Source organism: Podarcis melisellensis (assembly GCF_964234715.1).
Source record: "Podarcis melisellensis genome assembly, chromosome: Z".
In the NCBI taxonomy this organism is placed as follows: Eukaryota; Metazoa; Chordata; class Lepidosauria; order Squamata; family Lacertidae; genus Podarcis; species Podarcis melisellensis.
Genome location: NC_138547.1, coordinates 47,266,846 through 47,292,543, shown reverse-complemented (window position 1 = coordinate 47,292,543; position 25,698 = coordinate 47,266,846). Strand labels below are relative to the sequence as shown.

General features: G+C 43.2%; 1 protein-coding gene across 5 annotated transcripts in view; it reads left to right on the top strand.

Moving 5' to 3' along the window:
* The first annotated feature begins 7,762 nt into the window (after positions 1–7,762).
* Positions 7,763–25,698, top strand: part of LRCH2 (leucine rich repeats and calponin homology domain containing 2) — a 58,045-nt gene continuing 40,109 nt past the window's right edge. For all 5 annotated transcript variants that reach the window (XR_014164630.1, XM_081896937.1, XM_081896936.1 and 2 more), the window contains exon 1: positions 7,763–8,264. Coding sequence is in view for 4 of the 5 variants with exons in the window: in XM_081896937.1 (XP_081753063.1) it covers positions 7,778–8,264 (487 nt within the window). In the remaining variant the exon portion in view is untranslated. The remainder of the gene's footprint in view (positions 8,265–25,698) is intronic.

Here is a 25,698-nt window from a genome sequence, read left to right as displayed (position 1 = left end):
AACATGGCTATCATATCACCCCTTAACCTCCTCTTCTCCAGGCTAAACATGCCCAGCTCCCTTAGCCGTTCCTCATAAGGCATCATTTCCAGGCCTTTGACCATTTTGGTTGCCCTCCTCTGGACACGTTCCAGTTTGTCAGTGTCCTTCTTGAACTGTGGTGCCCAGAACTGGACACAGTACTCCAGGTGAGGTCTGACCAGAGCAGAATACAGTGGCACTATTACTTCCCTTGATCTAGATGCTATACTCCTATTGATGCAGCCCAGAATTGCATTGGCTTTTTTAGCTGCCGTGTCACACTGTTGGCTCATGTCAAGTTTGTGGTCAACCAAGACTCCTAGATCCTTTTCACATGTACTGCTCTCAAGCCAGGTGTCACCCATCTTGTATTTGTGCCTCTCATTTTTTTTGCCCAAGTGCAATACTTTACATTTCTCCCTGTTAAAATTCATCTTGTTTGTTTTGGCCCAGTTCTCTAATCTGTCAAGGTCGTTTTGAAGTGTGATCCTGTCCTCTGGGGTGTTAGCCACCCCTCCCAGTTTGGTGTCATCTGCAAATTTGATCAGGATGCCCTTGAGTCCATCATCCAAGTCTTTGATAAAGATGTTGAATAAGACCGGGCCCAAGACAGAACCCTGTGGCACCCCACTAGTCACTCTTCTCCAGGATGAAGAGGAACCATTGATGAGCACCCTTTGGGTTCGGTCAGTCAGCCAGTTACAAATCCACTGAGTGGTAGCATAGTCAAGACCGCATTTTACCAGCTTCTTTACAAGAATATCATGGGGCACTTTGTCAAATGCCTTGCTGAAATCAAGGTAGGCTACATCCACTGCGTTCCCTTCATCTACCAGGCTTCTAATTCTGTCAAAAAGCGAGATCAGGTTAGTCTGACATGACTTATTTTTCAGAAATCTATGCTGACTATTGGTGATCACAGCATTCCTTTCTAGGTGCTCACAGACTGTTTGCTTAATGATCTGCTCCAGAATCTTCCCTGGTATTGATGTCAGACTGACTGGGCGGTAATTATTTGGGTCCTCTCTTTTCCCCTTTTTGAAAATAGGGACAACATTTGCCCTCCTCCAGTCTGCCGGGACTTCGCCTGTTCTCCAGGAATTCTCAAAGATGACTGCCAGTGGTTCTGAGATCACATCTGCCAGTTCTTTTAATACTCTTTGATGCAGTTCATCTGGCACCGGAGACTTGAATACATCTAAACTAGCCAAGTATTCTTGTACTATTTCCTTAGTTATTCTGGGCTGTGTTTCCTCTGCTGAATCATTTGCTCCAAATTCTTCAGGTCGGACATTGTTTTCTTTATCGGAGAAGACTGAGGCAAAGAAGGCATTGAGGAGTTCAGCCCTTTCTGTGTCCCCTCTTTGCATTTCACCATCTTCTCCTCTGAGTGACCCCACTGTTTCTTTGTTCTTCCTTTTGCTACGAAAATACCCATAAAATCCTTTTTTGTTGCTTTTAACCTCTCTAGCAAGCCTGAGTTCATTCTGTGCTTTAGCTTTTCTGACTTTGTGTCTACACGTGCTGGCTATTTGTTTGAATTCCTCTTTGGTGGTTTCCCCCCTTTTCCATTTTTTTGTACACATCCTTTTTTAATCTTAACTCAGTTTAAAGTTCTTTAGATAGCCACCCTGGCTTCTTTAGGCACATTCCATGTTTCCGTCTCATTGGTATTGCCTGAAGTTGTGCTTTTACTATCTCCCTCTTAACAAACTCCCAGCCATCATGAACTCCCTTTCCTTTTAGTATTACTGTCCATGGGATCTCACCCAGCACTTCCCTAAGTTTTATGAAGTCGGCTTTCTTAAAATCAAGAAATTGAGTCCTAGTATGCTTGGCTGCTCCTTTCCGCTGTATAGTAAACTTCAGAAGAGCATGATCACTCGCGCCTAATGATCCTTCCACTTCTACCCCACTAACCAGGTCATCAACATTGGTTAGGACCAGATCTAAAATGGCTGTTCCTCTTGTTGCTTCTCCCACTTTCTGGACAATGAAGTTGTCTGCAAGGCCAGTGAGGAATCTGTTTGACCTTATGCTCTTGGCTGAGTTTGACATCCAAGAAATATCCGGGTAATTGAAGTCCCCCATTACTACTATCTCCCTTCCTTTTGCATGCTTGGCCATCTGTTCCAGAAAGGCATAATCTATGTCCTCCGTTTGGCTTGGGGATCTATAGTAAACTCCCACAATGAGGTCACTGTTATTATTCTCTCCCTTAATTTTGACCCAAATGCTCTCACTTTGGCTTTGAGGTTCTAAATCTTGGATCTCTTCACAGGTATACACATCCCTGACATATAACACCACTCCTCCTCCTTTCTTGTCTGGTCTGTTTCTCTGAAATAGATTGTATCCCTCCATTATTACATTCCAATCGTGGGACTTATCCCACCATGTTTTAGTGATGCCTATTATGTCATATTTAGTTTGCTGTACCAAGAGCTCAAGCTCATCTTGTTTATTTCCCATGCTTTGCGCATTAGTGTACAGACATTAAAGTCCATTAATCATTCCCCTGTGTCTCTCATTTAAGGATTTTTTCCTTCCACCACTAGGTCTGCGTGCTGTTTGCTCCATTTGGTCTATGACATTTGGATGATCATCTTCATCAATTGATAGACTCCTACCTTCAGGAGCACTGTCTCCCTCCCCCACATTAGTCAGTTTAAAGCCCTCCTGATGAGGTTTCTGAGATTTTTGGCAAAAACATTCCTCCCAACCGTTGTGAGGTGCAGCCCATCGCTTGACAGAAGTCCATCTTCAAGAAACGGCAGTCCGTGATCTAAGAATCCAAACCGTTCCTGTTTACACCATTTGCGAAGCCAGCTGTTCACTTCCACTATTTTTCCCTCTCTCCCTGGGCCACGTCGTTCAACTGGGAGGACAGATGAGATGACAATTTGTGCATTTAATTGCTTCAATTTCCTGCCCAGAGCCTCGTAGTCTCTTTTGATCTTCTGGAGGCTGTTGCTTGCAGTGTCATTGGTTCCCACATGAACCAAGAGGAAGGGATATTTGTCAGTGGGTTTTATGATTCCTTGCAGTCGTTCAGTTACATCTTGGATCTTAGCCCCGGGGAGACAGCACATTTCCCGAGACATCTTGTCAGGCCCACAGATCACTGCTTCTGTTCCCCTCAGTAGGGAATCCCCTATCACCACTACACGCCTCCTCTTAGGTTTGGTTGGGGTTCTTCTGTGAGCTGTCCATTCCAAGGTCGCTTGCACATTCCCTGAGGACTGCCTTTGCTGCTCGTCTTCATATACCTGATTGACTGTAATGATGGAGAGATCCTCAAATGGAGTCTGCTAGGGGAGAGGACCTCAAAGCGATTGTGTATTTCTAAACAATCAGAGCGAACCCTGGGCCTCCTACTTCTTTGAGTCACGTTTCTCCATATATCTGTCTCCTGTCTTGGTGAACTAGCCTCCTTCTCAGGGGAGTCCCCTGTTTCCTCCTTGGTGGAGATGGTGTGCTCTGTTGCTTCCAAGAAGAGCTCCAGCTCTCTAATTCTTTGGAGCGTAGCTACACGTTCCTCCAGTTGCTGGACTTTGTCTTCTAAGAGGGCAATCAACATGCAATTGCTGCAGGTAAAGCTGCCTGCAACCTTGGGCAAGATGGCAAACATTGCGCAGGAACTGCAGGCGACTGCAGCTGTTCCCTCACCCTCCATCTACAGCAGTCCTCCATCATAAAAATCGTGAAGACAGGACAAATAACTCCCCCCCCCGAAAAAAACCTAGGTCTCCCCCAACAAACGTTTGAGACTAGCTCCCCTAAATCTAAAAGATGGATCAAACTGTGCGCGCCACTGCCCTGCAAGCTCTGATAAGCTCCTCCCACAGCTAATCACCTGCCTCAACAGAAATCCTGCCCCCTCTGACCTTTGCACAGGGAGAGCAGCTAATCAGCCACAAAGAAATACACACACAAGAAAACCCTTTTTGCTCCTTCTTCAACTGCTGCCCTGCAAGCTCAGGGACATGGCGTCCCAATATTGTGTGTGTGATGTCAGGATGTTAGAGAAGCTGGGTGCGGAGCTGAAAGCAGTGGCAGTGCAGCTTCAATGTCCACGGCTCCTCCTCCTGACACCACCGAAGGAGCTGGCCACTGAAGCGGCGCAGTGCTTGGTCTCTTCCTCCACTTTTGAACATGGGGGCAACCCCCCAAAAATATATATTGGGGTGAACCAAAAGGGCTCAGCCTCTAGGAGATTCCCCCCCTTGCTTTGCTTGATGGAGAGCCCTGGACTTGGAATCTTGCTATTTTTATGACATTTCAGCTATACAGCTGCAAATAAACATTTTGTGTTTTAAGTGCAATATACAATGTGACACTAGATGGCGAGCCTTACAGAAAATTCAATGTATTTTTAAAAGACACTTAAAAAAAAAAGATTTTTGGAATGGTTTTTATTATATGTGTGTAGATGCTACCATTATGTCTGGTTTCCAGCTAGGTTTTTTGGAGGGTTGTTTCTTCTTCTTTTTCTGGATTAGCACAGCCTTTTCTATATTTCTACATAAATCCACAAGCTCTGTCTGAGCAGAAAGGACAATCTATGCAGAAGGTAAAGATGATGGTGGTGAAGATGACAGTTCTCCTTAAATCCCCAAGCGCTGACTACCAGCAGAGATGGATGGTGATGATTTTTCATATAAGCCAGCAAGGAAAAAAAGAGTAATAACATTTTCTTTGCTTTGTTATTAAAAAAAGTAATGCCATATGACTTTTTGTTTTTGCTTTGTTATATATAAAATTAATATAAAAAAATGTAATGCAGCACTTTCCATTTATAAGAAAACACTGAAGCGGTTTCAATCACATGACAGCAAAAATTGCAAAACATGTTTTAGTAGGGGCAATTAGAATAAGATCTATCATTTGATTACAAACCACCAGAATGTATTTTGTATAGTTAAAGTTTTTACATTTATGTTCAGAAGTAGTTGTTTTTTATGGCTATGGCTAGTGGCTGGATATGGAAACGCTACAAAACCCATGTCTAAAAATAAAATGAAATAAAAAGTGTGTATGAATGGGAAATATTTTTTTGGGGGGGGGGAGGAGGTATGCGTTTTCTCTTCACAAACCCACATTGGGGGGGGGATTTGGTTGATCGGTTTGCCAACTTGAATGAAAATTTTCCCCCTTCTTTTTCTTTGGTGATCACTCGTAGCAGAGTAAGATTGTCTTCCATAAACACAGTTTTAACAATGAGTCCGTAAGTGACTGTGGAGGCCAATTCTAGATCCATACGTCCTTCCACAGTGGAGACATTGGTTTCTGGGTGGGAGTTGATCACGGTGTGGATTTGCCAAGCATGCCTTCCTCCTAACATGTTCTTGCGTCCTGAGTTTGAGTGTCTTCAAAGCCCATGACACTTTTGGTAAAGGCTGTTCTCCAACTGGAGTGCTTGCAGGCTAGTGTTTGTCACCCAGTTGTCAGTGTTTATACTACATTTTTTTAGATTTGCCTTGAGACAGTCTTTAAACCTCTTTTGTTGACCACCAGCATTATGCTTTCCATTTTTTAAGTTTGGAATAGAGTAGTTGCTTTGGAGGGCGATCACAGGGCATCTGCACATGACCAGTCCAACAAAGCTGATGTTGAAGAGTCATTGCTTCCACACTGGTGATCTTTGCTTCATCCAGTACACTGATATTAGTTCGCCTGTCTTCCCAAGTGATGTGTAAAATTTTTCGGAGACACCATTGATGAATCTTTCAAGGGGTTAGAGATGGCGTTTATAAGTGCTCCATGTTTCACAAGCATATAGTAAGGTTGTTAGTTAGCTATGTAAACAAGCATTTTAGTTTCCCTGCAAATGTCCCGGTTCTCAAACACTCTGCACTTCAATTGGAAGAAAGCCACACTCACAGAGCTCAGCTGGATTTCAGCATCAGTGTTGGCCCTTGTGGAAATATAACTACCTAGGTAGGAGAAGTGATCCACATTTTCCAACGTTACCATTGAGTTGGATTTGTAGCGCTGCAGAGGGGTTATTTTGCACTTGTTGGTGCATCACTTTGGATGTTGAGTGATAGGCCAAGCTTTTTGTAAGCTTCTGCAGATATTTTGGATGGTTTGGAGGCCATCCTCTGAGCGTGCACACACTACGTTGTCATCAGCATACTGAAACTCTATGACAGAAGTTATGGTAACCTTACTCTTTGCTTTCAGCCTGCTCAGATTGAAGAGCTTTCCATCTGTTCAATATATGATTTCTACTCCGGTGGGGAGTTTCCCTTCGACAAAGTGTAGGATCATGGCAATGAAAATACAGTGGTGCCCCGCAAGATGAACGCCTCGCAAGATGGAAAACCCGCTAGACGAAAGGGTTTTCCGTTTTGGAGGCGCTTCGCAAAACGAATTTCCCTATGGGCTTGCTTCCCAAGATGAAAATGTCTTGCGAGTTCCTGCGGGGTTTTTTCCCTCCCCCCTTTTCCTAAGCCGCTTATCAGCTGATCCGCTGATAAGCCGCTTAACAGCTGATCGCTAAAAGCCGCTAAACCGCTAATAGCGCTAATCCGCTAAGCTGTCAATGGGCTTGCTTCACAAGACGAAAAAACCGCTATATGAAGAGCCTCACAGAATGGATTAATTTCATCTTGCAAGGCACCACTGTAATGAATAGAGTTGGGGCAACACAACCCTGTTTTAACACCTGATCCCACTGTGAATGGTTCACTTTGAGAGCGATTGTTATCTGCAATTGTTGCTGTCATATTATCATGGAGGAGCTAAATGATGTTTACAAATTTATCTGGGCAGCCAATTTTCAGAAGGACAGTCCACAGGACATTACCATTTACAGCGTTGAAAGCCTTAGTCAGGTCAATAAACGCCATATACAGTGGTTGGTTTTGCTCTCTCCGTTTTTCTTGAAGCTGTCGAGCGGTGAAAATCATGTCCGCTGTCCCCCTAGAAGACTGAAAACCATTTTGGGATTCAGGAAGGGTCACCTCGGATACTGTTATGAGAAGGTTTGCTAAGATCCTTGCAAGAATTTTGCCGGCCGCAGCTAACAGAGAGATGCCTCAACAGGTTCCACAATCCGTTCTATCACCTTTTTAAAAAAGAGGTTGGTAATTGTGGCATCTCTAAAGTCTGCTGGGATTTCTTCTCTTTCCCAGATTATTTCGATGAGCTTGTGAAGTTGTTGTGTAAATTCAATTCCGCCCACTTTGAAGACTTTGGCAGGTATCCCATCAGGTCTGCTGCCTTTGTTGTTTTTCATTTGGTTAATAGCTGTACACAGCTCTCCCAGATTTGGAGATACCCCAAGTTCATCTCTAACTTGTTTTGGGGGAAATTGGGAGAGGACCCCAGCAGCTACTGGGGAGTGGGGGCGGGTCAGGTAAGCCCCTCCCTGATGACATGAGGTGGCGTGTACACCCACCCTCTGAATGGCAATGACCGTCAACTTGCGCCCCCCCATATATTTTAACGGGGCCCCCCTAAAACCCCTCGGCCCGGCTCCTCAGATGTTCTGACGGCAGAATCGGGAGGCCGCCCCTGAATCCCCGAGGCGCCTCCTGAGGAGAAAACGGCCTCGCCTCGCGCCCGCCCGTTCCCGCCTCAGACAGGCGGAGACGCTCCCGCCCCCTTCCCCCCCTTGCCTGCTCTCTCTCTCTCTCGCGGCCCGGCCCCTCCCCGGCGCCTGCGCAGTACCCGCGCCGACGCTGCTCCCTCCCGCCGCCGTTTGTTATTATTGTGGGTCGCGCGGCGTCGGTTCTCCTCAGCGGCATCGATGGCGGCCGGGCAAGGCGGAGGCACCACGGGCGGAGGCGGCGGCGGCGGCGGAGCAGGGGGCTCCGGGCCCAGCTCGGGCCCCGCCGGCCCTCCGCCCTCGTCCCCGCTGTCCCTGCCGCCCCTTCCCCCGCCGCCCCCGCCGCTGCCTCTCCCTCCGCCGCCGCCCTGCTCGGAGTTGGGCCTGCCGGGCTCGGGGTTCTTCGGGCTGCCGGCGCACCTCACGCTCTCGTACCCGGGCACGGGGCCGGCCTGGGCGGCGGGCGGCGGAGGCCCTTCGGGCGGCGGCGGCGCCTCGTCGTCCGCGTCGTCTTCGTCGTCGTCCTCCCCGGCGCCTCCCTCGGGCCGCAGTCTGGAAAAGGCCCTGGAGGAAGCCGGCAGCTCCGGCATCCTCTGCCTCAGCGGCAGGAAGCTCCGGGAGTTCCCGCAAGCCTCCGGAGCAGCGCCCGGGGCCGCCGCCTACGACCTCAGCGACACCACCCAGGCCGGTGAGGAAAGACAGGTGGGGCGGGGTGGGGGCGAGAGGGGATCAGGGCTCTCTCTTGGGCAGGGGGTGTCTCTTGGCAGAAGGGGCGCGCAGGAGAAGGGCGCGGGAAGGGCGGGCGGCGGAGTGAGGGGTGCGAGGGGAGGGGGAGTTTTCGGATGAATGAATGGGTGGAATGGAGGGGGGACAAGAAGAAGAGGAGCCAGCGTGGAGGAAGGGGGGGAGAAGAAGGTGACGGATGTGGGAGTGGGGGGGGGTGTCGGTCGTTGCATGGAGTGGGGGTCGCCGTGGGGTGGGCTGATTTTGGGCCAGTCACTCCGCCTCACCTGCCTCGCAGGGTTGCGAGGTTGTAAAATGGGGAGGAGGAGAGCACTGCACTCAGCTGTCATCTGAGGGCAGTCATTCCCCCAGGCTTCCTCAGTGCCACATTGGAGTTTTCTTTCATTTCCCTCTTCCTTCCTTTCCCCCCCTTGTATGCTGTATTTTTGTTCATTTGTTTGTTAGAATGTAAGCCTGCAGGTAGAGAGCGTCTTGTTTTGACTTCATGTATGTAAGCTGCTCTGGTAGCCTTTTTTGGCAGAGGAATTGGGGGTGCAAGTGCTCCAAATAATGAATGAATGAATGTGTGCCACTTTGAGCTTGCTGGGGGAAAGGTGGGCTTTATAGTGGTACCTCGCGTTACAGACGCTTCAGATTACAGCCACTTCAGGTTACAGACTCCGCTAACCCAGAAATAGTACCTCGGGTTAAGAACTTTGCTTCAGGATGAGAACAGAAATTGTGGCGGCGCAGCGACAGCGGGAGGCCCCATTAGCTAAAGTGGTGCTTCAGGTTAAGAACAGACCCCCAGAACGAATTAAGTACATAACCTGAGGTACCACTGTAAATGCAATCAGTCAATGAAGAGGATGCATCAGACATGAGGGTAAGATAAAAAAGAAGAGTTGAGGGGAGAAGAGTTGGGGGCTTACGGTTGGAGAGGTGCCTGCATGCAAGGAGAGGGGATTGCAAAAAAGGAAGGATGGAAAGGAATGGAAATGGTGTGTGTGTGTGAATGAGTGAAGATGGAAGCAGGGTTTGTATAAAAGGGTACAGGTTTCAGAAATGGTATTTGTGATTTAGGGGTTTGCTACAGGGGCAGCTAGAGCTGGTTGCAGAAAATGTTGCTGGAGGTGGAAAAGGAGAAGTGGGAGGAGGCTTGTGTACATTAAGGGAGAGGAAGGTGAATGTGACAAGGGGGGAGTAGATGCAAGTAGGGGGGCTGGGGAAGATCCAGGCCTCATGAGGAGGAGGGTGCTATGTGCAAGGAAGGTGTTGGGCATGCTTGGGGAAGGAGCAGCGTACGAAGGGGAGGGGGGCTGAATTGGCTTTATTGTTTGCTTCTGCAGGAGAAGAAACTAGGGTGGCAGAGGGCTGTGCTGCCAAGGGTGGGGAAGAAGCTTGTGAAGGGGAATCCGTTTTTCTCTTTAGGAGAAGAAGTTAAAGAGAGAGGGGTTGAGTAATGGATGCTGACTTGAGAAAAGTGGTGTTTTGGGGAGCAAGGTCAAAGCTGCCTTTCTGTGACTGAGTATGAGGGAAGGGTGACAGGATTAGCATGTGGCTGGATTACAGGGCTAGGGGCCTAGTTTATTTGTTTACTTTTCAGGAGAGGTTTATTTGTTTACTTTTCAGGAGATGGTTTGGAGCAATTTAAAATCTATCACAAAGGTACCATGTAGGATGCATGGGATGTTGGGCTGTTAGGTTAGGCCTGCCCTGCTGATAGAGCTGCAGTGGGAGGCAGGAGCATACCTGCGGGGCTGGCATTGTTGCAGGGAGACAGGGTGTGCGGGGTGACATTGTGGGGATGTGAGGACAAGGTTGGATTGAGAGTGGAGCAAGATATTGTACAGCTCGTGGTATGTTGTTGGGATTAGAGCTGCACTTTTGAAGCACAGGGCAGGGGGATGGGGCTGCATTGAGAAGTATGTGTGGGATATGCGATAATGGATTTGGGGGTAGAGAGGAAAAAAGAGGAGCGCAGCTTGCTGCCAGAAGGAGGGCTGGCCTGAAATGTCGCAGAGCATTTGAGAAGTTCATTGTAGCAGCACAAGATGGAGAGGCTGTGGGGTGGGTTGATATTCTTTTGTAGTGGATGCACAAGGTGTGTGGGAGTGGGTGGGGGATGGGTTTTCATGGGAGAAAAAACCCTGGTACTTTGTGGATTAAGGCTAGGGTTAATCCAAAATGCTACAGAGTTGCTACAGGGATGCTACAGTGAGATAGATTGCAATTGCAAGTCAGACTTTGCCAGAGAGAGATTCATTCTCTCTCTCTCTCTCTCTCTCTCTCTCTCTCTCTCTCTCTCTCTCTGTGTGTGTGTGTGTGTGTGTGCGCACACGCGCTCACGTGTGTGTAAATGGGATAGGAACTGGGTGCACTGCAGTTGCAAGGTGAAGCTTTGAGGCACAAGGATAGGTTGAGAGAAGGGTTGGGGAATTAGCATAATAGGGATTAGGTTAGTTGGTTAGATTTGCAAGAGAAACAGAAGCTGGCCGATAGGTGTGATCATAGGAGAATCATGACAGATTAGTGTCTTGAGTGTGGAATGTCAGATACAAGTGACTGCTTTTAATGGGTTGCTTCTTTTATAAATGATTTGTTTGACTGGGGCACTCGCTTGATGTTTAAATATGCTAATCCAGAGAGGTACAATGCCACAATGCTTCTAGAACATTAAGAAATACACATGCTGTTGTTTTGTTTATAAATACAAGCAAAGCAGCATATTGGCTATATGTAGATACTTATTAAATTATAATGCAGAGTTCTTATTTGAGGCACTCTTGGGACCAATGTAAATTTAATGGGATTCATAAGCTTCAGGAGTAGTCTTGTAGGACTATCCATCAGAGCTGTAAACATTTATGAAATCTTGCTTGGTATTCTTCCATTTCTCAAAACTGAACATTAATGATAGCTTGGAGATTGAGATGGTGGCTTAGAGTGCAGAGTTAGATAATTGATTTATCATTCTGGATGCAAGACTACAGCACCTGTGACTATTCTGTGATCCCATGGTCACTGTTGAGTCCTCATTCTCCATTAATCTCTGTTGAGGGCTGCATTTTGGATCTCTGTTAAGTTCTCTATTAATTGGAAGGAGAAAATCTGGAAGGGCAGATGTGAAATTGGACAGTATTTTGGAGTAATAACTGTTGAGTTTGTTTACCCATTGCATATAAATTTTAGTTGCCTTAGAAACAGTACAATTAAAGCAAGAGATAAAATTAATGAATGTCTCCTGCCTATAAACAGATTCTACTTAAGTATTTTCAACACACTAAGATCATTACTATATATATAGTGCTATCAGTATTCTTCAATATAAAGATCTTCTGTATAAAATGTCTGTCATATAGCAAAGCTTAGGTCCCCTAAAGAAGTTCATTAACTTGGCATATACATAGTTAATATGCCAAGATGTTTAGTATTAATAATAGGTGGTTTGTGAATAACTGCTGTTAATAACATTATCACTGTTAGTACTTTCTGCATTTCATTTCCTTGCTTTGTGTGGACTCTAGGCCAGGCATGGGGAATCTCCGTGTGTGTGTGACAAGGCTGTAGGTATAGCTGTGGTTCCGATGTTCATTTAAGCCTCCTTCCACCCTCAGCAACCTAGGTTAGGATCACACCCTTTGATTTGTACTAGTTCAACTTTGTTGTGGAGTGGCAGGGTTGGGCATTTTGTTGACCAAAAAGATTTGATTGGTCAAATTGATATTTTTTAAAAAACCCAACAACCCCAGAAACTTTATTGCAGTAGTAGAAAATGTACTTTAATAATCACATTAGATAATTACAAATTTTGTTTTACATAAGTTAACTGTAAGATACACTAAAAATATAGAAAGGGTTGAGAGCATATATGAAACTGGTATTAAATAAATTAGCAGATACTTAGCTTGCAAAAACTTGGCAAAAGGCAGCCAAGGAAAGGGTTGGCCTTGTTTTACAAGGCCAAGTAGGAGGGACACAGAGAAGGGCATCTCTTTCTGATCTTAGGAAGAGCGTAGAATGATAAGGGAATAGGTATATTATCAATTTTCCTGGACCCAGGCCATATAGGCTTTCTAAAGTAGTCACAACCACTTTTAAGGGTGCCCAGAAGAAAATGGGCAACCAGTGCAGGTGTTGCAACATAGGTATAACATGCTCCCATTGGTGCATGTCAGTAACATGGTTGGTTTTGTTTTCTGGACCAATAGCACATCCCAAATACTTTTTAAAGTATGAAATAATTGCAGAATATTATTATCTTTGACTTTTATCCTGACACATCAGGCTCAGCAAAGTAACAGCAACAAATAAGTGTTTATAATCTTTTAAAAGGCAGAAGTGTCAGGATTGAAGCTCGTTAAAGATCTTGGCTTGTTCTATCTTGGCAAGCATAGTTTCCTGACTTGGACATAACGGGATGCTGATTTTTGATTAAAGACTTCCTGGATTAATCACAGTATGCTGAGGAGGGTTGAGGTGGCAAAAGAACAGAATATGTGGACACAAGGCTCATATTAGGTCACTATATGTATTTCATAACGGGGTCACTTCCTGGTTCTGCAGTAACCCAGGACTGCTCTCTTAAGCAGGAGAAGTTGTGGAGAACAAATGACACTGTGTTCTGTTGTGAGAAGGGTGTGCATCTTTCCCCTGAATTTTTCCAGGATATTCCATATTTCATGAATACATTTTTATTAAAATAGGGCATAAATCCTTAAGGTAGAGTCCAGCAGAATGTGAAAGCCTCAGCTTATTATACAGGCAGATACACTTCGTTCATGTTCTCCCTGTTTCTTGTTTAACAGGAATAGAATGTGGCTTCCTGAGTACTGCTTTTTAAAACTAGGCTTATAACATTCATAATTGCAAAGAGAAAAAATGTGATGCGTGGGCGATGTTGGCTTAGGGCGCAAGGAGCAAAATGTAGCTTGGGCTGCCCATGGTTAGAGGGCTCTTGAAATGAAGTGGTGAAATATAATTTAACGATGCATCTTGCATGTTTTGGATGCCAAAACTTGAAAGTTATTTCATTTGCTTTTTGTTTGGAGGATTGCCCTGCTTGTGTGATGTGCCAGGAGAAATAAGTTCAAATAAACCTCTTCAGAGCCTTGTATGGCAGTCATGGGATTTTGAGGCTTGGAATCCTCTTCAGTGCTGCAGACACTTGACTAGTTACCCTCAGTCTTGTCAGCTATCAATAGCAAACTATATAATTGTTAAATAAATAATCTTAAGTATTTTCTTTTCACTCTGGAACATGCAAAAGAATGGGGGTAAGCCGCAACCATATGAGAAGAAAAATCTGGACTTCTGCCATTACGAAAATCACACAAAAAACAGACTAAATTCCATGCTTACATTGTATTCAGCAGCAGCTTCAGAGATAAACTAGATCTTTAGTCTTTAACCTTTTCAAACTCAGGAATCTTCTTCAAACCAACCATGTATTTGGAGACCCTCTGCCATTTATTTGCATGATGGTAGTGCTGTTGTGACTCTCTTTAAATCAGGCCGTGACGCAGTAGTGCAGGGGTCGGCAAGGCTTACCGGGCATGGGCCGGATCATTCCCGCGGAGATCTTCCATGGGCCGGACTGGTGCAGCTTGACGCCGGAAATCGCATCTGCTCATGGCTGTGGCGCCAGAAATCGCTTCTATGCATGCCCAGATGCCAAAAATTGCACCTGCGCAGAAGCAATTTTCGTTATCTGGGCATGTGCAGAAGCGATTTCCAGTGCTACGGACATGCACAGATGCAATTTCCGGCGTCTGGGCATGCGCAGAAGCGATTTCTGGAGCCGCAGAAGAGAGTCCCTGTGCCACGCTGTGCCAGTTTAGCGCTGCGTGTGGGGACTTGCTGAGCAGGCGGCTCGGTTCAGGGGTGGCTCTTGGGCTGGTTAAACAGCCTCCATGGGCCACTTCCGGCATGGGCCTTAGGTTGCCTAACTCTGCAGTCGTGGTTCCAACCCAGCAGTTAAAGGCCACTAATCTATACTGCTCCCCCCTTTTCTTTTTCTCTTTCCCCATAAAATTCTATTAAAGCTTTTTCATAGTACAATAAGATACAAGAAACAAATCTAGATAGAAACGAAAACAGAAATAAAAAGAATCCCTGACTCTCACACAGGGTCTTTCATTAGCCATCTATTACCTTCACATGTATACAGTCCCTTCAGTGACCCGGAGTAGAGGACACACACACATACAGTGGTACCTCGGGTTACAGACACTTCAGGTTACAGACGCTTCAGGTTACAGACTCTGCTAACCCAGAAATAGTACCTCGGGTTAAGAACTTTGCTTCAGGATGAGAACAGAAATGGTGCGGCAGTGGCACGGTGGCAGTGGGAGGCCCCATTAGCTAAAGTGGTGCTTCAGGTTAAGAACAGTTTCAGGTTAAGAACGGACCTCTAGAACGAATTAAGTTCTTAACCCGAGGTACCACTGTATACAGTTTTCCACCAGCACCATGCAGTACTTTCAGTCCACCTCAGATAATCATATCAAAAGCTACAAAGAAGCCCCGGTGAATTAACAACTCCCCTTTTCTTTCTCATGACATTAGTCATCCTTCAGGGCTTTGTGCAAGTACTCTTTGGTTGCTGTCCTGCCATCCTGTTGTTGTTTTGTGCCATCTTTCAAAGGAACACTTTGAGGTTATATAACATGTTTCTCCCTGCATTAATAAAATAATAATAATATCCATTTATGTCTTTGTTCAGTGGACCTTAAACCCTCCTTCCTCTTTGTGAACAATTAAGGCAAAGGCTTTAGTCATGATTTACTTTCATCTGCTGAGAAGTAGTACAATTAGTGCCCCAGAAAGCTGGATCCTCATGTCTGGCCCAAAGCATACTTTTCTGTTTAGATTCTTTCTCCTTATTTGAAATATTAATGGAATTCGGACCGCTGGTGGCCGTTGAATAGCATTTCATTTTCTAGTACCTTTTTCTGTTAAGGAGCCTTCTTGCGGATCATGTTCACATTAATTATGTTCTGCTGGGTCTTTTAGTTGGTTTCTCTAACTCGTATTCTGTGGCAAACTACTGGCAAATAAACTGCTCCATTATCAGCCTCCTTAGATATAATGGCCGTCATTAGGTATAATGTCCAGACAGACCTTTGCCAGAATTGTGCCTATTAGAAGCACTAAGAAGTTTTGCTAAGGTCTTTCCGAGGCATGTTGCCTTTCTATGAAAACATTGGGTGTGGTAATGTTCTTTTTGAGTATAGCCTAGCAAACCAAAAGTATGTAAGATTCCCTTAAGTATTGTTTTTTTCAGAGAGGGGAGAAAGAAAAGCAGTATAATCTTTATACTGTATGGTACAGTTTTATTAAATATACAAATGAAAGAACAAATGAAATAGAAATACCCACAACATATATTGCAATATGGTATATTGCAATACCCTTTAGTTCACTTCTATTATTTGTGTTTTCCAAGTTGATTGACTGAAGAATCCATAGAACTGGTTTACTGTAATCACTTCATTATTATGTATTTTTAAATGATATATTTTGTATTTATGTCCCCCCTATAATTCAGTTTTTGTCAGTTAAGACATGTTTTATTATTTATGTTTGGACAAATTTGTAAATATGTCAATAAAATTTGTCAATAAAATATAATTTATGCTGGTTTTGGCACTGGTGCAAGGGAGATGCCTTCAGTAACAGCAACAATAGAACCTGGCATTATGGGCTTTTTCTTGAGATTAGTTGAATCACTGACATGGTGCTTACATACTAGTATCTCCCCACCCCCACCCCCCTTACATAGAAACATAAGCCCTATCCCTTAGCAACAAGAAAATATAATTTCCCTTCTTTGAAAGTGAATTAATATCTTTCTCTGACATTGCAACTGAGTATTGTGAAAACGACAGATGTCAACAAATGAACTATTACGGCTTCACAGTCTGAGCATAAGCACATAGAATAGATCATTATTCAAGGTCCTTCTGTTCTGGTCCAGGGTAGATAAGCCAGCAAAGAAATAGACAGATTTTTCAAATGTGAGTTCTTCCAATTCTTTAGGAATGAACAGTGCTGGATGACAAGAAGCCTCAGATTTAGTTGTGTACTTCCCGCTACAAGAATGTCTGTGTTTGAAAGTGCCCTCTTGACCCAAACATAGTGTTCACCAAATGCCATGAGAATCTACTGCAGCATAGGCAGGAAAAAACAACCAGCCAGCCAGAGCAGGGATGAGGGTGGGAGGTGGATGAACCACCAAATCCAAAACCTTGTCGGGCTCTTGCCACCAAGGTGGAAGTTGTGGGGAGGGAATTTTTATTCTTCCCCTGTTCCTTTCTTTGTTTTAAATAGATTTTATTCCTGTTGAGGCTAATGAGGAGGAAAATCTGTATGTTGATCTCAGGGCCAACATACTTCCCCAACATTCTAGGACTATTTTGAGAGAATGAGAGGGGTTTGGAACCCCAATCCTAAACGGCCCATTTTTGCCCTTTCCACCATTGGAGCTCTAAATGCCGGGAAGCACCAGCAATGGTTCATTCCATGTTGGCAGGAAATAAGTTTCCAAGGGCATCCCCTTCTCTACCTGAAGAGGGTGAGATCTGTAATATCCCATGGCTCCTATGGTGGAGTGTTAGAAAATCATTCATATATCTATTGCCAAACAGCACCTTAAACCTGGGTTATGGTCGCCAGTGAAATTTCTTACTATAATTAATTTCATTCCATATACTGCTTTATATTTTAAAGAGAAAAAAATCTCAAGGCAGTTTACAACACATAGAAACATCAAATTAAAAAATCCAGAATAAAACAAATCCAGGCTTCAAGGAGAATATTTCAGAGCCTTCTCTAAGTGACATTTTGCTTTCTCCATATTTATTTATTTACCTACTAAATTTATATGGCTGCCCCATAGCAAAAGTACTCTAGGTACCAAGTGTGGTGCAGTTGTTAGAGTGTTGGATTTAGACCTGGGAGATTAGGGTTCAAATCCCCATGCAGTCATAAAGCTCATTGGCTGACCTTAGGCCAGTCACAGCATCTTAGCCTCACAGGGTCATTGTAGGGTTTAACCAAGGAGCGGGGTGAACTTGTACTTCTTGGATGAATAGGTGGGATATAAATGCTATAAATAAGCCCTTCTGCTTACCTGCGTAAGAAAGCTGGAGGGGCCTGCCAGATGGGATGTCAGTTGCCAACCTGGCACCCAGAGATCTCCATGTCACAATTGGTCTTGCACCAGTTGCAAAAACACCTGGCGCTTGAGGAATTTCGAACACTGCTAGGATGCTCTCCTAAAGACTATACAATTGTGCCCCAAACTTCCTCTTTCTTCCAGCAGTATGAGGAAGGCATGAATGCCAGGCATACTATAATGTATAGCTACTTTATTATTATTATTATTATTAGTAGTAGTAGTAGTAGTAATAGTATAACATAACATCCTTCATCTGACGATCCCGGGATGGTTCACAACAGAAAAAACTTCAACCCCTTCATACTATAGAAGCTTTTCAATAGGACTTGTTACCCTTCGTTTGGAACCAAGTTATATTTGTTTACCATTAAAATATCAGATTCAGGGAATGATAGGTACATGCCTCTCATCCCTTATTGTGGATAACCAATCTTCTTCACAGTCTTCAATAGGGTTTATGTGTTGCCAGACCAACTAGTGACTTAAGATTCTTTCTTGAGCGTTCTTTTTAACCCTCATTAAAGAGCAAAGAAATGGACTCAAGGTAAGCAAACTGTGTGGCACTGTTTTTCTGTAGCAGCCTCAAAAGACTTTATCTAAAAAGAATAAAAAAGTACCATATTGATTCTTCTGGAAGGGTAAAACTTCACCTCAACTCACCCCTCTGCCTTTCCCCTGCAATTGAATAGCAAACTTGCTTTACATCATAACAAGTCTTTGCTAGAGCAGTATATAAACTCTGATAAAGATTGCCAGATCATATTTCTAGGCTAAGCTAATAATCACTTGACAAATAGCCAAGCTTTACAAGAAATGGAATTCAGTAGGGCATAACTACCTGCTTAAGAACAGAAACTCCTCTTTGATGACTTCCTTGGAATTTACACTATGTTCAGTATATTGCAAGTTTTTTAATAACTGAAAGATAGGATTAGTATCGAAAAGAATATGGTCTGTAGGTCAATATGCAAAGCAGGATACTCCTTAGTGCACATCTATGATGACCACCTTAAATACAGCAATATCTTTTCTTCCTTCAGTTTGAATGGATTTCTTTAGCGGCCCAATCCTGATCTGTGGCTTCGACAACATGGAAAGATATACAGTGGAACTTTTCAGTTTGAGTGATAAGCAAGCAGCATATTTTGACATAATTCGTGTGTGTGTGTTCATGCTCTGAAACTCCAAACCCCTTAGCAGCCAGAAAGTTAACCTTACTAATGTGTAACACTTTTGCTGCCATTTGAGTGATAGACTTTTTAATTGTAAATCCAGAGATTGTGTTGTGTGGAACATGAACCCTTGCCATTTTTTGTGTTCCATGGATGTGTTTTATTTCCCCCAAATTTTTTTTATTGATTTTCACAAAATTATAAACAAACAAACAAACAAACATAAAACATAATCTTATTAAAACTAATCTTATTAACATTTTTAAGTGACTTCCTCGTATCCCCCTGGTTAAATTTCAATGCATATCATTTTAACGGTTTTCCAAATCAGTATTCTTATAAAATTAACTTAATCACTTAACATCTTTCTTTCTTTCCAGTTCAGCATTAAACATATTAATTAATCATGTTACATATTTAAATCCTAAGTCTATCTGGTAATTGCAAGCTTTTTCCAATTAGTTTAACTTAACATATTTAACTAAATAATCATTAAATTTCGTACATTTTTCCTGGTAATCCTCCTCCTTCTGGTCACGGACTCTTCCAGTCATGTCGGCTAGCTCTGAAAGATCCATCATCTTCATCTGCCATTCTTCCACTGTTGGTACTTCTTGCGTTTTCCACTTCTTAGCTAATAAGATTCGAGCAGCAGTTGTGGCATACAAAAATAATTTAACATCTTTCTTGGGCAATTCCAAACCTTTTATTCCAAGGAGAAAGGCCTCTGGTTTCTTTATAAATGTATATTTCAACTTTTTTTCCACTTCATTATAAATCTTTTACCAGAAGTCTTTCACCTTGGGCCAGGTCCACCACATATGATAGAAGGTACCTTCTTTTTCTTTACATTTCCAACATAGATTATCACAGTTATGATAAATTTTTGCTAATTTAACAGGGGTCAGATACCATCTATACATCATTTTCATTATGTTTTCCTTTAACATTGTACATGCAGTGAACTTGACCCCTTTCTTCCACAATCTTTCCCAGTCCTCAAACATTATGTTATGTCCTACATCTCTTGCCCAATCTATCATCATGGATATGTTTTATTGAGGAAACGGGGAAGACATGCACACATTTGGAAGTACTGCTTCCAAGTGGTTGTATTAATGAATGCAGTCCTAAATTGGTGCTAGTGTTCCTGTGCACATGAGGCGACTTTGAGGGTTGTTCAAGAATACAGTTGGGAGGTTGCCCCTGCAATGTGGGATGCAAAATTTATATGCTTGAGCACTGGCCTTCAGACAGCACTGAGATGGTGGACCTCCAAGGCTTTGAAGTAGGGTAGATAAAATCAATGATTTTTTTATTATTTTTTAAAAATCTGATTTTTTAATATATATAAATCAGATTTTTTAAAATTTAAATCAGATTTTTAAAATAAAATACTTTTGGAGGAAAAATCTTTCTAAAGATAGTTTTTTTTATTTAAGCTACATCATAGTCCAAAGGCTATTCATCAGGAAATAAGGATTTGTTTTAAGTTCTTCATGTGTACTAAAACTAAAAAAACCACATGTTTAACCACATCAGTTAATGAACATGGATACGTATGCTATAATGTTATTGCTTTAGTTAAATAAATTGTTTAAATTGTTATTAAGGAAATTATTACTTTTTTCCTTCCAATAAAGTACAGCAGAAAAGTTGTCCAAATATAAAGAGTTAACTTATTAAACTTCATAATCATTTCATAATTATCTGTCTATGTACGGTATTTCTAATAATATGACCAAATCAGTAATTTTTGATATAACTGTAAAAGCTACTCTGAAAATTTATTATTCCAAAAATGAAACCTTCCTCTGGTTGTAAATATTAAGAATGTAAAAAGCAAGAATGTAAAACAGAAAGAAAGATTTAAATCAAGTCTTACTGACTAGGGATTTTAATCAAGTCTTACTGACTAGAGATTTAAATCATGATTTAAATTGATTTGATTTAAATCAAATCCATGCTGCTTTGAAGTAACTTGATTATTGCTACTGGGGATGCCTGAGAGCGGAAAGGATTGTGGCTTTGAAGAGACTTTTGCTGAGTCTGGATTTAAGGGGGAAGATCAGATTAAGAAGCACCATTGAGGGGTTTGGGACAAGTGAATAGACGATAGCATTTGGGTTGGTGTTTTCCTAAGCCAGCTGTATCTGTCTCATTAAACAAAACAGTTACCTACTTACACACATGTAATGCTTTCATGACACACATGGGCTGTGTAGCATGAGAATAGACGCCTGCATTCCTGAGGAACTCCTGAAGAGTGCTAGATTAACTGGATAACTACTTTGTAGAGTTCCACACCCCTACCACCCAGTTGCTCTTCTGACCTTCTTTGCAACATGCACATGCTGTAAGCAAACTATCATTATTTGTATGCTGGAGGTAGTTGCATAGTTCACCTGAAGAACAAAGACATGCATATTTGTAGATAGGTTAATATTAGCCAGTGTGCCTCATTGCAGTAGCAGGTATTTGGAAATGTTTGGGATAAGGTAAAGGTACCCCTGCCCGTACGGGCCAGTCTTGACAGACTCTGGGGTTGTGCGCCCATCTCACTTAAGAGGCCAGGGGCCAGCGCTGTCCGGAGACACTTCCGGGTCACGTGGCCAGCATGACATCGCTGCTCTGGCGAGCCAGAGCCGCACACGGAAACGCCGTTTACCTTCCCGCTGGTAAGCGGTCCCTATTTATCTACTTGCACCCGGAGGTGTTTTCGAACTGCTAGGTTGGCAGGCGCTGGGACCGAGCAGCGGGAGCGCACCCCGCCGCAACTCTACCATTTTATTAAGAGGTTTAACATTCAGGGCAGAAAGTAATTAGTGTGTGGCTTCCTGCAATGCAGATTGATTACTATGATTTCATCTTTTAGGCCTTTCATTGTGTCTAAATGACCTTTACACCATCTTAGTTATAATCCCGTGTCTGGCACAGTATGGGTTAGCTGATTCTGTGTTGCAAACCCCACCCCTACCCTGCCACGTGCAGTGTTTTTATTACAAACATGGGATTTGTAACTGTGAGAGCATAAGAAGAGACCTGCTGGATTAGACCATAGGCTGATTTAGCTCAGCATTCTGTCCCCAACAGACTTCACAGATGCTTTTTGGAGCTTCCAAACAAGGGGTGAAGAGACCAGACCTCCTCCATTGGCTTTTATGCAGCAGCTGGAATTTGGTGTCCTACTGTGCCTGGACATCCAAGATGCATTTTGCCATTGTGGCTCATTATAAGACCAATTCATTTGTCTAACCCCTCTTTAAAGTGATCTGAGCCGGTGGTGATCTCCACAATGTGTGTGACAGTGAAAATTCCATAAATTCTGCCCTCTGAAGTACTTTCTTTTGTCTGTTCTGCATCTGTTGTATGGTCTGAAAATACTCCCTATCCAATTTTATTGAGTAACCAGGAACGTAGGGTTATAAGAGATGTAGGGGCGAGTATTTATTTCGTTCATGCATACTTTTATAAGTCCCCCAATTATGGTATGTTTCCCCAGCCACCTTAGTAAAGACCCCAATTGCTCCTGACCCTTTGATAATTTGGTTTCTCTTTTCTTTAGAAATGCAGTGACCAAAGTGGTACACAGTACTCCAAAATGAGCAATAGACTGATACAAAGGCGTACAGATGTGGGCAGTTCTGATTGCAACTTTGTAATAATCCCTAGTAAGGAATTTGCCTTTGCACAATCCTCTCATATGGAATTTATTATTTTGATCCACTACACCCACAAGATCTTGCCTAATACAGTGGTACCTTAGGTTACAGACGTGTCAGGTTACAGACTCTGCTAACCCATAAATAGTACCTCGGGTTAAGAACTTTGCTTCAGGATGAGAACAGAAATCGTGCGGTGGCAGCGGCGGCGCAGCTGCAGTGGAAGAGGCTCCATTAGCTAAAGTGGTACCTCAGGTTAAGAACGGACCTCCAGAACGAATTAAGTTCGTAACCAGAGGTACCGCTGTAAGTCACTTGCCTGTTCAGATCCCATCAGCTTCCATATATGAAGTTTGGACCATTTCCCTCCGCACCTATCCAGTTATTTGACACCCATTTGCAGTTTTGTTGCCCATTCAGCTAATACAGTGGTACCTCTGGATACGAACAGGATCCGTTCCGAATCCCCGTTCACATCCTGAAGCGAACGTAACCCGCGCCTGCGAAAGCCAGAAGTAATGCATTCTGTTACTTATGGGTCACCGCAGACCACAACCCCGAAAGCGCTCAACCAGAAGCATATTTAACCCGAAGTATGACTGTATTGACAAATTAAATTAAAGGTGCCTGAGAATTTCTGTTAGCTATATTTGATGTAGTTGTTTAGATGCCCACTTTGGAAGAAAACCTGAATTCATGGGTATCTGGTTATCACCTTCCACAGCGAAGAGGGGTGGGCGCACACATGCGCAAACACACAAAACTGCAGTTTTGCAGTTTCCCTATTCCACTTTAGGAACACACATACGCACACATGTCTTGTGGTCTGACAGATATTTCTGATAGATATTTAAAGAAATGTGCTGACCAGGCCCCAAGTTGATCCGCCAGTGGAGTGGCTTTAGCTGTCAGTGCACCATATTTTTCACTCCATAAGACGCACCTAGTTTTTAGAGGGGGGATGCAAGAAAAAAAAATTCTTTAAAGGGAGCGCTGAACAGAGCCTGTATGTATCCCAGGCTCTGGTCAGCAGAGCCGCGTGGAGCATGTGTGCGGCACTTGCAGGATTTTCCCCGAGAAGGGAGAAGGGCAACCTGTCAGTCCCTTCTCCCTCCTTGGGGAAAAGCCCCCAAGAGCTGCATACACACTCCACGTGCTATTTAACGGGAGCGCGGCTCTTGGGGGCTTTTCTGGGAGGTGGGGGAAGGGACTGAGGGGCTAAGCCAGAAGCTAGAACAGCAAGAGGGAGCACTGCACAGCGATCCCTCTCACTGCTCTGGCTTCTGGGATAGCCGCTCAGCCTGCACTCGCTCCATAAGACGCACACACATTTCCCCTTACTTTTTAGGAGGGAAAAAGTGCGTCTTATAGAGCGAAAAATACGGTATATAGAATTTTTAGACTAAAGTTCTTAACGATACATTGTGAAGTGTTTTTACATATGTTGCTGTTGCTAATGTGTGAATGGTAGGAAACACACACACAATGCATTTAGTAATTTTTGTCTTGCAGGTAGTTGACAATTTTATCATCATGGTTTACGATACACATGGTTTCAAATACACATGGTACGAATAAAGGTTGGGGAAGAACAGGGAGGATAGAAGAAAATAATTGAATGTGGCTACCCAATCCTGTGACCTCTAGCATTATAAAAGCATTTCCATCCGTAGTACATGGAGGAGTGTCTGCCACATGAACCTGCTAAAGTGGCAAATAAAAGAAAAGGGCCTTTCTGGTTATGGCTCCCTTTCTAGAGAAGGTATTTTTGGCATCAGCTATTCTCTGGGAAGTTTTAACCTCTCTTTCCTGCTGTTATGATTTTATACTTTGCACTGCAGCTGATTTGTTTTCTTGACTATGACTAGCTGTATATTTAAGCACTGGCCTGGCAGCCATTAGTGACAAGGGATCAAAGACACCACCTTGTGCCATCTGTCCATGCATGGCAACTGAGCTCAGATGACGCAATGCCAGGGTACTGCTTGCCTCAGAGGTGTACTTAGTACACACTAGAAATTTTGTATATTTTATTTTATTGTACAGCACTTGGTAACTGATATGAAGAAGTTTATAAATATGCAAATAAAATAAATAATTGCATGCAGGTAACTGAGTGGGCTGACATAAAATAATTGTGTGCACGCTAGAGGGCGCTGGGGGTGGTGGAAGGTAGAATGCTCCGTCAATCCTCTTCCCACCCAGCATGGAGGCCAAGTGGGCTGATAGAATAAAAACTAAATAGGCAGGTGGAACAGGATTTTCCATCCCTCCCCAGCCACCCTCCTGCAGGCAATGTGACATTCTTGAAAGCTAGTTGGGCTTATTTGCACGGCTAGTTATGACTATTTAAAATACAGTGTTGTTAAAAACAACAACACCATACCTAGCTATCCTGGAGAAAGTTACCCTAAAAATCTTTGACATTGTTAGTGAAAAGGTTTATCATATTTGATGGTAAAATACTAGACTTATTGCAAAAATATTTTTCTTTGAATTTACACTCCAAGGTGTCTTCCTATATAGCCTCAGGCAAATGACTTTTCTGATTCTGTACAAAGCTGTGATTTTTCTGTGTGAAACAGGAGAGTACTTATCTGTTCTCACTTCCGTGTTTCTGGCAGAATAGAATGATGTCTGTAGTCTACAGACAAGGAAGGAAACACTGTGGCTTTAATAATTATTAATCAAGCTTTTGAGGTTATGTGACATTGGAGAACACAAAGGGATGAAGTCAAAGAAGTATTTCTTATTTATTTCACATGTAAAAGTTAGTATGCAGCAATACTTGATCCCATAGTTCTTCTGATGCTTTCTCCCACCCTTTGAAAAGAACTATTAAACTAGAAGAGACACAGAGGAACTATCTACAAAGAATCATTTTAAAGATATGCACAGCTTGAGTTTTCCATAGATAATGTGGGCATTTCATAGCCTAGTTTTGTTCTCACGCGCATCTCTCATACATTTTATTCCAACAGTTTTTGCAGAATATCTTCTTCATGCTGAGTATTATGTATCTGTATACATCAGTGTACACTGTTCTTTACAGAATATCATGTTCAAATAAGATTTAGGTGCTTGCCTTATCCTCAAGCAACAGTTGTGGAGGAGGGAGGATAAGGAGAATTGGTCATGATGGTGGTAGAGCAGCACTTGTAACAAATATGAACACAACAAGTTGCCTTATACTGAACAAGACAAATGGTCCATCTAGTTTAGTTCACCGTTTGAAACTCCGATATATAAGCCAGACCCCAAATGGTTCCTTAAACCAGGGTCACAGTTGCCAAAACAGAATGTCTAGTTGTCATTTTTGGACCAGATGGCTCAATAGTTGTATTTTTCAATATGACCTTTGGGTTCCTAACATTTGTTCTGATT